A 14,401-nucleotide genomic window follows, 5' to 3' on the forward strand; every position below is an offset into this window, starting at 1 on the left:
ATAGTCTGATTACTCACTCTGGTAACAAACCAACTCATGTTTTATAACATGATCATTTTAGTCTGAGGTTTGACTGGATAGTACAGTTCCAAAGTTTACAAAAGGCAGACTTTTCCCAACTGTCACCACAGATGCATCCTTACAAGCAGACAATAAAGACTTCAAACCAAACCCTCATACTAAAATTTAAGCTGTGGAACATTTTTATTGTGACTGCAGCCACGCCACGCTGAGCACACCTGATCCTGTCACAGTCCTGATTAGTTCATCCATTTTGTAAACTTCTTATTCCATTTAAGGGTCACTGTGTGGCTGGAGCCTGTCCCGGCAGGACAGGCCACCAGTCTATCACAGGGTCGACACATTCACACCTACGGTCAGTTTAAAGGGCACATCACACTGCACTCAACACTACCAGAACCGCCATCTACAGCCCTCTTAACCCCCGCCATTTTAAGCATTTTCTTTATTTGCATCTCACATGCTTGGAAAAAGAGTCCTCACCATGTAATTTAGGTCCTTCAAACTTTTTTTTAGTAAATGCTTCTGGGGAGCATAAGCATAGTTACAAAACTTCAGCTTCTGTGGGGTGAAGCCAGTGGCGTTACTGTACATGATGTCATCAAAGTCCAGTTTTATGAGAGGTTCATGTTTCTGAGTCTTTATGAGCAGCAGGTGAAATCATGTTTATGACCCTCAGGGCATATGGCACCAAAAATACAACGTAATACATCAATATTTCCATAATTCTTTATTTATTTAGAGTAGTCAGCTCATTTCACATTTTATTTGCTAGTGATATGCACTTAAAGTCATAACTAACTACTAACTAATAACCTGCATGTCTTTGGAAGTGGGAGATAGCACCTGGAGGGAACCCACATAAGTACAGTGAGAACATACAAACTTCACACAGAAAAGACCAGCTGAGAAGTGAACCTGGGACCTTTTCTGATGGTTACAGTACAAATACTAACCCCACCCTCTCCAAAAAAAACTTCTGGAAGTGTTCCTCAAATGGGTTTTTATTTAATATCTGTGGAGCAAATGTGCTATTTAATGAACTGGTCCACCACAAGTATTTTGCTGGCAGTGCATCATCAATTTATTAGTGCATGTAGATCATCATCATCTTCTTCTTCTTCTTCCTAAAAAAATTGTTTCACATTCAAGTTTACAATCCAGAACAAAACCTGTTCTATGTTAGTGTAAACAGCCCCCACCCCATTCACACACACACACACACACACACACTGAATGTACAGGTCAGTTTGAGTTGTGTACTTCCAAACTAACCCTGGATAGTGATGGTCCAACTGTTGGACTGAACTAATGCTCACAGTCCTGATCTCATGTTCCTCGTCCCGTGAGGCGCTGAGGTAGATAGCCGGCTCCTCCCATTTTATTCCACAGAGGGCCACTGTGAGTCATCCCTGTTCACAGGGGTGGATCAGGGTGACATGGGGAGGGGACGTTTTAGATTGAAATGTGGCTTTCAGGGTGGTGGGGGACTGTAGAGAATGGCAATGACCGTCGGCTTTGTGTTTGGCTCGGCTTCCTTTGGGACCTTGAGCTGTGAGTGATGCAGCCCCGGGGACGGTGCCCCTCTCTGTTCTCCAGCAGGGACAGAAAGGCAGAGCAGGAGAGGAGCGAAAGGAGGCTAAAGAAAAGCAGAGAGAAGTATTGACTCTGGCTTTGAGCGGTGACGCCGCACTTCAGGGATGACGCTTTTTGTTACTATGGTTTCCCAGTCAATCTTAGAGCCTCCCTTTTTTAGAGCCTCCTTTTTTTTGCCTGATGCCATGCTCCTCCTGCTGTCAGACAGCATGACAGGAAACTCATATTCCCATAATCCCCTGTTGTGTCAGGCGAGAGCAGAGTTCGATGTGGTCCTGAGCAAATATGTGGGTTCCGCTGAGCGCTGACAGCACTGGGTTTTGTGCGGCAGAAAAGCTGCCTGACAGACATTAGCAGACGGTCATTATTAGAGAGTCAACAGCCGTGACTGATGACAGCAAACCACAGCAGAGGTCAGAGAATGGAGTGTCGAATCTGGAGCGCTGCCTGCTTCAGACCTTTCACAGCAAAGGGAAAAGCGTGGAAAAGAGCATGTCGGATGATTTCACCTTTGGCAAATCTAATGAGTCATTTAACACTGCCTGTTTACTTATTTCATCCTCAACAAATTTGTGACAAATTGTCTCAAAACAAAAATAAAACCCGTTTTTAAAATCTGTTTCTGTCTGCTTAAGCCAGTATCTCACTGGGGCACAACTGTTGAAGACACAAATTAGCGACTAAACATGCGAATGAGTGACAGATTTGCATTTGGTATTTCACTGAAGTGGTAAAAATGGCACGTTTCACACAAAGTGGTCAGCTGGTATTATTATGATATTATCCTGCTATTATCCATGTAAATAGACACCGAGGACATTCCCAGAACAGTACTTAGTAACAGCTCTGTAAATAATAATAAAATAATAGATAATAATGACAAAGCCTTTTTCTCCAGTGAGAATAAAAAAAATACAACAGGAAGAAAACTGTGAACAGGGCACTCACCCACTTGTAGAATGATTTCCCGCAGAATGAAATATATAATGTCCAGCAGTCCACACCATCAAAGAGGTCCTGCCTGGCACCATCACACGGGTGATACATGAGCAGAAGCCGCATGATGGCATGTATAATGTCCAGCAGTCTACACGATCAAAGAGCTTCTAGCTGGTGCCGTCACACACAGATGGCACGTGGTGTCGTCCTGCGGACAGATGTACTCCTCTGGAATGGCTTGTGTTTATCCACTGCTGTGCTGAAGCCCACCTCTGTGAGCACGGGCTGACCATGCGTGCACACATCTCACGGCCGCCAGGATGAGACTTTTGCCATTGCAGTCCTGAATTAGTAGGAAAAAAATCCCAGCTACCGTGGACAGGTGTGTCCACCCCACTGGCCATGCATGCATGCGGGTCAGCAGCTGAGCCGCTGCTGCGGGATTCCCTTAGCCGCTTCCAGAAGTGTTGGCTCTTTCCAATCATCTTTTGCCATGCTCCCAGGACAGCTCGTGCACAATTCCCATGAATGATGTTCGACCCTCATTTTTGTCTCCAATCACTCAAAATGTAGTTTGATCTGTTGTCAACCCCTCACTAAGTTCTCTCATGATTCATGCACGTTATGAGTTGTGGATACTACAATCATGGGGCTTGCCGATGCCCTCTACAACTCTGTGAGTACTTGGTGCGACTCATGCGAGGGGATGGCACCACCCTGTGAATGTCATGCAAAATCTCACAAAATCCAGCTTGCTGGTCACAAGCTGTCATGGCCCAGTGAGATACCACCCTTGATGTGTCATTGTAGAACAGTGTGAGGCTTCAGTGGTCGGCGATACATCTGTGAGTGAGTCACATTATTAAAGGTACTTTATGACATCAGACTTCTGCTGTAAATGGCTACTGGACTTGGCTGTGGAATTAACCTTGTTGTGTTCACTACTTGTGTGAGTAGTGATCAAAGGTTTACATACGAGGTCTGTCCATAAAGTCAATCAATCAATCAATCAATTTTTTTATATAGCGCCAAATCACAACAAACAGTTGCCCCAAGGCGCTTTATATTGTAAGGCAAGGCCATACAATAATTATGTAAAACCCCAACGGTCAAAACGACCCCCTGTGAGCAAGCACTTGGCTACAGTGGGAAGGAAAAACTCCCTTTTAACAGGAAGAAACCTCCAGCAGAACCAGGCTCAGGGAGGGGCAGTCTTCTGCTGGGACTGGTTGGGGCTGAGGGAGAGAACCAAGAAAAAGACATGCTGTGGAGGGGAGCAGAGATCGATCACTAATGATTAAATGCAGAGTGGTGCATACAGAGCAAAAAGAGAAAGAAACAGTGCATCATGGGAACCCCCCAGCAGTCTATGTCTATAGCAGCATAACTAAGGGATGGTTCAGGGTCACCTGATCCAGCCCTAACTATAAGCTTTAGCAAAAAGGAAAGTTTTAAGCCTAATCTTAAAAGTAGAGAGGGTGTCTGTCTCCCTGATCTGAATTGGGAGCTGGTTCCACAGGAGAGGAGCCTGAAAGCTGAAGGCTCTGCCTCCCATTCTACTCTTACAGTAGAATGGGTAGGTCCTTTTAATTTTTTTCAAAAACTATATGGATTTCATTCATATGTTTTAACGTCAGACATGCTTGAACCCTCGTGCGCATGCGTGAGTTTTTCCACGCCTGTCAGTGACGTCATTCGCCTGTGAGCACTCCTTGTGGGAGGAGTCGTCCAGCCCCTCGTCGGAATTCCTTTGTCTGTGAAGTTGCTGAGAGACTGGCGCTTTGTTTGATCAAAATTTTTTCTAAACCTGTGAGGCACATCGAAGTGGACACGGTTCGAAAATTAAGCTGGTTTTCAGTGAAAATTTTAACGGCTGATGAGAGATTTTGAGGTGATACTGTCGCTTTAAGGACTTCCCACGGTGCGAGACGTCGCGCAGCGCTCTCAGGCGCCATCATCAGCCTGTTTCAAGCTGAAAACCTCCACATTTCAGGCTCTATTGATCCAGGACGTCGTGAGAGAACAGAGAAGTTTCAGAAGAAGTCGGTTTCAGCATTTTATCCGCATATTCCACTGTTAAAGGAGATTTTTTTAATGAAAGACGTGCGGGCGGATTGCAGTGTCGGCTCGCAGCCGCCGCGACGCTCCGCCACAGGAAAAACACCTCCGTTGGAAGCCTTAAGGACAAGTTGGAACATGTCCAGCTGTTAAACAATTTCTCATATACTCACTCCACTGAAAGCCAATAAAAAAGCCGCCTGGATTTTACAAATGGTTATCAACACGGAGGTGTTTTTCCTGTACCGCCGCACCGCGCCGGCTACGTCCCGACGTGCGGACCCGTCCGCACGTCTTTCATTAAAAAAATCTCCTTTAACAGTGGAATATCCGGATAAAATGCTGAAACCGACTTCTTCTGAAACTTCTCTGTTCTCTCATGATGTCCTGGATCAATAGAGCCTGAAATGTGGAGGTTTTCAGCTTGAAACAGGCTGATGATGGCGCCTGAGAGCGCTGCGCGACGTCTCGCACCGTGGGAAGTCCTTAAAGCGACAGTATCACCTCAAAATCTCTCATCAGCCGTCAAAATTTTCACTGAAAACCAGCTTAATTTTTCGAACCGTGTCCACTTTGATGTGTCTCACAGGTTTAGAAAAAGTTTGATCAAACAAAGCGCCAGTCTCTCAGCAACTTCTCAGACAAAGGAATTCCGACGAGGGGCTGGACGACTCCTCCCACAAGGAGTGCTCACAGGCGAATGACGTCACCGACAGGCGTGGAAAAACTCACGCATGCGCACAAGGGTTCAAGCATGTCTGACGTTAAAACATATGAATGAAATCCATATAGTTTTTGAAAAAAATAAAAAGGACCTATACTTTATGGACAGCCCTCGTATACAAATTATTATGACAATGCTTCCACTTTTGATTTGTTTTTTGTTTTTCTTTGAATTCTTCTTCTTCTGGGGCACAATGACAGTATAACTTACATCTTTAAGAGAGAAAAACTAAGAATTTTGCATACAAGTTGCAATTTATTTTTGGTTTTCTGAAATCAACACAGGGTCAAAATTATACAGTACATACAGCATGTGTAATATTTGGTTCCATGCCCCTTAAGGCCCTGTCACACATTGGTGATTTTGCTTCTGTATGCCGACATATTAAAACTACGCCAAATACAAATACAAACTCCCCAAACTGGATTTTTGGAAGTATTTGCAGTTACGAGGCTGTATATTGCAACAAAAACAAAAACTTCCACTAGTTACTCAATCCGAGTTACAAAAAATAATGCAGATTAACCGGGGGGTTAAAGGTGGGGCATCTAAATATTATAGTCTCATGAGAAAATCTCATCCACCCAAACTTGAGGCTCTTAAGAGAGCATGGGAGAAGGATTTAGGGGGTGAGATCGTTGGGGAGAAGTGGGAAGAAATTACTACGTCTTGGCATAAGATATCAAGAGAGACACAGACTCACTTAATTATGTACAAAATTATACATAGAATGTATTGGACCCTCAGTAAGATGGCAAGGTTAAAGCTCTGTGACTCGGAGTTTTGCTGGAGATGTGAGAGGTGGGAGGGAACACTTGTACACATGCTGTATGAGTGTGAAATGACACAGAACCTTTGGAAAAAGATAATATTAGTTATCAACAAAGTTCTGGAGATAGATATGCCTCAGGGCTTCGCCTTGTGTATTTTAGGTTTGATAACAAGTGAAATGAGGTTATCCGGTCAGCAGAACCTATGGTGTAAATTGGCCCTTGTGACAGGTTGTAGGATCATCCTTAGACACTGGAAATCAAAAAATGTTATTCCAGTCAATGAATGGTTAGAAGAAATGACCAAAATGGCCAACTGTGAACGGTTGACTTTTAGACTGAATGACCAAGAGGAGGTGTTTTTGAAATTATGGGGCCCCTATTTGAACCACTTACAAAATGGGTGATACGTGAAATGTAGTAGTTTGATTTTCATGTGAAGGATGAAATACGCAGACTGTAAAAGATCTTGGCTGTGAAGTGGAGGGGAGAGGTGACTGTGGGAGGAGAGCGGAAGAGTTGGAGAACATTAACCTGGGATTCGTGGTATATATATCTCTCCCGCCACCCACCCAACTCCCCCCCCCCTTTTTTTTTCTTCTCCCCTTTTTCTTATTGTTAACAATTTACTGTAGCTGTAGTGGGTTTGTTCTTGTCCCACTGTGTGTGTGTTGGTTGTGTTGGTTTTACAGTTTTAAAGTTCATAAAGCAATAAAACGTGAATTACAAAAACTATGCCATATACACTGGTATACATCTAATAAGTTATGGGAAAGTGGTGTATAAGTTAAGAGCATGTTGATGCATGCTGTATACGTCGTAGTACGTCAAGTTCATCGAAAGATTTTGTGCATGCACAATATTTTGACGCATGCCAGCATATGGCTTATACGTCCCACATACGAAAACCATAAGTTGCAGGTAAGATATGCAACTGTTGACACACAATATTTATGAGTTACTCATAAGTGGAAATACGTCCTTTGATGCTGTCCACTGATTGGCTCAACAACTAAAAGCTGCAGTCCTCATGCAAACAGTTCAGACTGTTGCAAATATTAAAATCATTCACACACTGAGTAAATATAAAGTCTTAATCTTACCTGTTATGTCTTTTCGGTTGGATTCATCATCACAGCCTGATGAATGCTTTTCTACATGAAGCATCCTGATTTTGGAAAACAATGTCTGAAAATACTTTAGTTCCTTGTCGTGGCTGAAGAACTTTAACTGACCTTCAAGTTGTTGATTTTGAAGCAGTGATGACATTTTGATAGTCCATTTTGATGTAAAACTCACTTGATTGTCAACAATGACACTTGTGTTCCAGCAGCTTCCAGTTCAGGTCTGTGTTTCTGTAAAAATATTTAGATTGCAGTCATATTAAACAGAAGAACAGCCAATCCTCATACTGGAGAACTGAATACAGTGTAATGATGCTGGATGTGCAGAAGATCCCATTGCAGAGAGCAGACAGTGTGACGAGTATAACGTTATTTAATCACGGTTCTGAAACAGTCTAAGGTCACATACAGAAAGCAGCCAACAGTGCAGAAGAATCTGATTGTTTAATCTGAGGCATTCCAAGGTGCAGGCCAGTAGTCGTAGTTCAGATTGTCATTCAACATAGCAACAGTAATCAGAGGACAATGCAAAAGCTGTTTCAGAGACGGGCAGTGAGTAAAGTCATAGTTCAGGCAGTCAGTCCAGGCAAACAAAATCCAGGCAAGAGGGAACAATATCAACGATCACTACAAGAATAACAATCAACAGTGTGATAATATGTGGCATTGGAAGTTTTTGCCCTCCACCCCAGTTTGTTGTCAACGAGGTGTCACATCATTCTGTGTTCAGATACAAGCACTGTGAGCTCATTAACTCAACAGAGTGCTACCTCTGAGATTCACAGGAGTCCTATTTATAGATCACATATTTTTTAGCTAATCCACTCAAGAGGAAGTTAAAGTGCAGCGGCTTTCCCTTTAACTTTCATTACGGCATTACTTAAGCAATTATTTTTTTGTTTTAGTTTTTCTTCATAAGATAAACCAGAGTCTGCATGCTGTCATATCTTAATATTTGCCCCCACCCCCCAAAAGCTTTAAATTGAAGGATTGTATGATGATAACCAGCAATCATAACTGCAGAGTGATTGCGAATTTAAATCCCAGAGGTTTGTGCACACTGTGGGATCAGTTCAGCTTTAAATAAATGAAGAAAGCTGGATGCCTTTTTCTTTCTGCAGACGGCACAGGATCATTCCTGCTAAACTCTGTGTGACCAGCTGAGTTTGGCGACCGTCACTGCTCTGTTTCAGATGAGCTCTGTGTGACCTCAGAGGAACAGCCCAGTTTGAAAAAAGGTCGTGACCTTTATTGACAGACCCATCAATCTGTCTCCCGCGTGTCCCACCTCCTTTTGTTGTTTCCTCGATTGATTTCTCAGGCAGCAGCGATCTTTTGTCGGCTCTGCTGCTGTCTTATTCTACTTCTGCGTGTGTGCATGTGCGCGTGCATGTATGTGTTTGCCAGCTGCTGTCTTTTACCTCTGGCTGTTATGATATGAATTATTAAAACTGCACACAACACCTGAAATGGTCGTGCTGAATGGGCGTTGAACCGATTCAAGTGATCATCTAGCTGCTTTGTTTTTTCTCCACGTCTGCAGCTCAACACTTCAGCTTTCCCTATTTTCAGATTGATTTATCAGTATGCACCATCTCAGTTCTGATTCTATTTATAAATCCAGAGAAACCAAAAATATTTCTGTATCTTAAAAATAGGAGCACAGGTGTAAAGTCTTTTTTTCTGTATGCTGTCAGTCCTTTTTGGCTTTGTCATATAAATATGCTGGATAATAACAACATTTCTTTTATCTGTCCAACTGAATTGTGCTGTTTTATTCAGTGCTGCTCTGCAGAGTACTCTGCAGTACTCCAGCCCCTGGTGCATACTAATACAAAAATAAACTTTCTGGAGAAAAAACACTGTTGGATAATTCTGTGATTAAAGTATTTGCATTCTGCCGCTCTGTATGAAAATTTAAATGAAAGAAAAACTCAGCCAGCCTTATTCGAGATGAACTTTGACACATCCGTGGCATTCAAGCTTTGTCTGCTCCTTAACTGATATTAATATTCATGAATTTGTCTTTGGCTCCGCAGCCAGTCCTAAACCAGGCCGGCCTGCCGCAGGGCCCCTCGGATCAAAAGATGGTTGTAGTGACAGTGGACGACTGCGACACTTCTGTGGCACTCAGGTTTGGCCTAATGATCGGGAACTACAGCTGCTCTGCTCAGGGGAGCCAATCAGGATCCAAAAAGTAAGTAATCAGAAAAACAATCATCATACTTTCAGATGATTTAATGAGGTGTTTATAACTGGTAGAAATATCCGCTGGTTAGAATCCATAATGCAAAAGATTAAAAAAAATGTAATTAAATAAACACATTATATTAGTCACAGACTGAATTCTTTGAAAAAGACTGCTTGTTTGAAGCGATTGTTTAAAAAAAAGAAAAAAAAATCTTGTTACTGTTAGAATGGCCCAAGGAGTTAGTCACCCCCCTGAGTCTGGTCTGCTTGAGGTTTCTTCCTCAAAGATGCCAGAGCGAGTTTTTACTTAAACTTGGTAAGGTTAGACTTTATCCATGTGAATTGCCTTGAGACAGTATTGTTGTGATTTGGCGCTATATCAATAAAATGAATTGAATTGGCTGTAAATACTGGAAACCAGAAGCAAGTTGAAGAAATTAAAATAACTTAGATCAAAATACATACGTATAAGATCAAATCTAGTGATATAATTTAAATATGTATTTATTGTCTTTCAGACATCATCGTGTTCATTATCACATTCACTATTCAGTATTTTAACATTTCCCATAATCCCCTTGCACTTCCCAGAATGCACCGCGGCACCAGCAGAGTTCCGGCGTCTCCGAGCTCATGTAAACATAGGCAAAGCAAGGATGTGAATGGCGCTGATTCATGACACATTCTCTTAAGTTGAGAGGGTTATGTAGAGGAGGTGTAGCACCTGAGATAAACTTCTGCTTTGCCCCGATGTTGTCTTGTTGTACATACTTCACAGGGTGTGTTTACATTGTGCCCTGAATCGAAACTCCGCTGAAACCGACCTCTCATGTGAGTCACGGACCGCCAGACGGCGTGAGATTCACAACTGCGAAACACTGAATTCTGGTGTGGTCACTTTGAGTGACAGCTTGTGTGTTGACGCACCCCCCCACACACATCACTTTTTGTGTGGTTAATTCTCGAAAAAGATCATCTCAGAGTGAAGTTATCTAATTTTGGATGCTAATGGTGTTAGCATTTATAGCAGCTTTTGATAGCTTTGTGATGTTAGGTTGATTATCCACAATTACTGAGGAAATAAGATGGTCATATTTTTTAATGCCCAAAGTAAAACCATAATGAGCCCCCAAAATATAATTTGATAAACACCTGAACGGAGGTTAGCCAAGCTTATTAGTAAGATGCTAACAGCGTTAGCATTTGTAGCAGCTATCAGTACTAGGTCGAGTTAAGCTATGATTACCTGAGCAAATAAGTTGGTCATAATTTTTAATGGCCCGCGGTAAAACAAACTTGCTGCTCAGCCCCCAAAAATGTGATTTAACAAACTTTGGGTTTTATTTTGTTCTGCCTGGGTCATATGGTCTTCACCCATGCGCCACCTCTTTACCGATATATGGGCGGCAGATACACACACACAGATGGACAAACACGTGTTAGGTACTTTATTTATAGGAGCAAAAACTCCTGTGATATCTTTGTCTCTTTCACATTCTGTTCCTTCCTCCAAACTGATTTCAGTAAATACACTGTTTGTGTTCTTTACGTGCAGCTCATTAGGAGACTGAGATCATTTGTTTTTAAATGAACTTCCAAATCTCCAGGGTGTTAGACAAGATTTGTGTTTTTTCTTTTATTTGGATGTGATGATGCTTTTTCCATCTCCAGGGCGTTTTTTGTTTATTAATACTGCTACCCCCCACCACCACCACCAATATCCTTGATGTACTGTTTTAGAGCAGCAAGACAAAAAAAAAAAAAAAAAAAACCCTAAAGGTGTATTGGTTGTGTGTTGTCAGATCATTGGACCTGACTGGCCCACTTCTCCTTGGAGGTGTCCCCAAGCTCCCAGAAGACTTTCCTGTTCATAACCGCCAGTTTGTGGGCTGCATGAAGAACTTGCGTATTGACAACCAGCACATAGACATGGCCAGCTTCATTGCCAACAACGGAACTCTGCCAGGTATGCAGGGCTTTGATCAATTTTCTGGCTTTAGAATAACTACAGATTATCTGTTGCAGCCAGATGATGTTTACCGTGAGCTCAGACACTGACAGAAGAGAGAAAATAATACTGACTACAATCTGCACAGCATAGAAGCAGCAGCGCTGGGAAATAATCATTGTATCTGTTTTGAATGGCTTATTAGCCTCTGACTATTTATGACTATATACAACCCCTGGCAAAAATTATGGAATCACCGGCCTCATCGGATGTTCATTCTGTCGTTTAATTTTGTAGGAAAAAAGCAGATCACAGACATGACACAAAACTAAAGTAATTTCAAATGGCAACTTTCTGGCTTTAAGAAACACTATAAGAAATCAAGAAAAAAAGATTGTGGCAGTCAGTAACGGTTACTTTTTTAGACCAAGCAGAGGAAAAAAATATGGACTCACTCAATTCTGAGGAATAAATTATGGAATCACCTTGTAAATTTCCATCCCCAAAACTAACACCTGCATCAAATCACATCTGCTCGTTGACATTAACCCTATGTCATGAAATTGACCCTATGTGTCTTTTTGCAAGGAATGTTTTCACAGTTTTTGCTGTATGGCAAGATGCATTATCTTCTTGAAAAATGATTTCATCATCCTCAAACATCCGAAAAGTGTCCAAAATATCAACGTAAACTTGTGCATTTATTGATGATGTAATGACAGCCATCTCCCCAGTGCCTTTACCTGACATGCAGCCCCATATCATCAATGACTCTGGAAATTTACATGTTCTCTTCAGGCAGTCATCTTTATAAATCTCATTGGAACGGCACCAAACAAAAGTTCCAGCATCATCACCTTGCCCAATGCAGATTCAAGATTCATCACTGAATATGACTTTCATCCAGTCATCCACAGTCCACGATTGCTTTTCTTTAGCCCATTGTAACCTTGTTTTTTCTGTTTAGGTGTTAATGACGGCTTTCGTTTAGCTTTTCTGTATGTAAATCCCATTTCCTTTAGGCGGTTTCTTACAGTTCGGTCACAGAAGTTGACTCCAGTTTCCTCCCATTCGTTCCTCATTTGTTTTGTTGTGCATTTTCGATTTTTGAGACATATTGCTTTAAGTTTTCTGTCTTGACGCTTTGATGTCTTCCTTGGTCTACCAGTATGTTTGCCTTTAACAAGCTTCCCATGTTGTTTGTATTTGGTCCAGAGTTTAGACACAGCTGACAGTGAACAACCAACATCTTTTGCAACATTGCGTGATGATTTACTCTCTTTTAAGAGTTTGATAATCCTCTCTTTTGTTTCAATTGACATCTCTCGTGTTGGAGCCATGATTCATGTCAGTCCACTTGGTGCAACAGCTCTCCAAGGTGTGATCGCTCCTTTTTAGATGCAGACTAACAAGCAGATGTGATTTGATGCAGGTGTTAGTTTTGGGGATGAAAATTTACAGGGTGATTCCATACTTTATTCCTCAGAATTGAGTGAGTCCATATTTTTTTCCTCTGCTTGGTCTAAAAAGTAACCGTTACTGACTGCCACAATCTTTTTTTCTTGATTTCTTATAGTGTTTCTTAAAGCCAGAAAGTTGCCATTTGAAATGACTTTAGTTTTGTGTCATGTCTGTGATCTGCTTTTTTTCTACAAAATTAAACAACTGAATGAACATCCTCCGAGGCCAGTGATTCCATAATTTTTGCCAGGGGTTGTATGAATAACGAAGCAGCTCAACCTCCTATTGTCTCTCCCTCCTAGGATGTTCTGCAAAAAGTCATTTCTGCAACAACAATCCATGTCTGAATGGAGGGACCTGTGTAAACCTGTGGGGATCCTTCAGCTGTGACTGCACACTTGGATTTGGAGGACAAAACTGTGAGAGGGGTGAGCGAGTGAGAAGTTGTCTTTTTGCATTCCGGCATCCACCATGTCAAAATAGGTTGAGTGCATAATGTGCACAATTAGCATACTGGTAGCACTGAAAAAGTTGAAGGAGTAGAATTTATGAGGAATTTAATGGTTGGATGAAAAGTTCTGAGTCCACAGTACCCAGATCCCCGCTGAAGGCTTTAAAGCCAAGTTCATACACAGTAACCAGGACACTGATTGAATTGTGAGCAGGGTCTGGTGAAAGAAGTCATTTTTTGGTAACTTTTCCCAGTCATTTCCCTTGAATAGCTTAACATAGCTGCTTCAGCAAGCGACTGGTCTGGTTCTTTATAAGATTGTGTTTATGAGGCCTTAGAGTTCAAGACACACCAGGTAACAACAAAGGTCAAAGTCTTTAGGATCCTTGTGCCATTTGTCTTTTGTTTCATTGTGAGCCTTACAGTGCCCTCCAAAAGTATTGAAACACTTGGTTTTTCACACATTTTAATTTGATTATGCCATTTCAAATGCAAAAATAAAAAAAATCTAAAATTATCTTCCTTAAACTAAAACTGAAAGGAAATCACTACAACTTGATATAAATTAATTTAAAATATAAAAGCCAAGATGATGGGTTCAGTAATGAAATGCTTTGGTATAATACCTGTAAATAATCAATTTTATTGTCAGTTTTCTTCAGCCATGTCAGGCGATGGATATATGAACATTTCCAATTTACTGAATATGTCTTGGACTTTATTCGAATCAATTATGAAGAAATACAAACAGTATGGCACTCTGTGGTAAATCCTTGAGCACCATTGGGATGACTGTGTGTTAAACTAGTGGAGACTCAAATGAGGAGTATCTCGTGCATTGTGAGGGAGTCTTGACTATGCTATTGTTGAAATGATTTAGGATTAATTGACTTTTCAGTATTAAAGACGACAGAGCTAGTGTTTCTTTCTGTTATCTTCCATGTGATATACTACAACCCCTGGCAATAATTATGGAATCACCGGCCTCGGAGGATGTTCATTCAGTTGTTTAATTTTGTAGAAAAAAAGCAGATCACAGACATGACACAAAACTAAAGTTATTTCAAATGGCAACTTCCTGGCTTTAAGAAACACTATAAGAAATTAGGAAAAAAAATT

The 14,401-nt window shown here is 41.5% G+C and overlaps 1 protein-coding gene across 3 annotated transcripts in view; it reads left to right on the top strand.

Annotated features, from left to right (window-relative positions):
- Positions 1 to 14,401, top strand: part of celsr2 (cadherin, EGF LAG seven-pass G-type receptor 2) — a 189,985-nt gene that overhangs the window by 119,741 nt on the left and 55,843 nt on the right. For all 3 annotated transcript variants that reach the window (XM_034166559.1, XM_034166561.1, XM_034166560.1), the window contains exons 6-8: positions 9,272 to 9,429; positions 11,225 to 11,388; positions 13,134 to 13,259. In XM_034166559.1, coding sequence (XP_034022450.1) covers positions 9,272 to 9,429; positions 11,225 to 11,388; positions 13,134 to 13,259 — 448 coding nt within the window. The remainder of the gene's footprint in view (positions 1 to 9,271; positions 9,430 to 11,224; positions 11,389 to 13,133; positions 13,260 to 14,401) is intronic.

Source organism: Thalassophryne amazonica, chromosome 3 (assembly GCF_902500255.1).
Source record: "Thalassophryne amazonica chromosome 3, fThaAma1.1, whole genome shotgun sequence".
Taxonomy (NCBI): Eukaryota; Metazoa; Chordata; class Actinopteri; order Batrachoidiformes; family Batrachoididae; genus Thalassophryne; species Thalassophryne amazonica.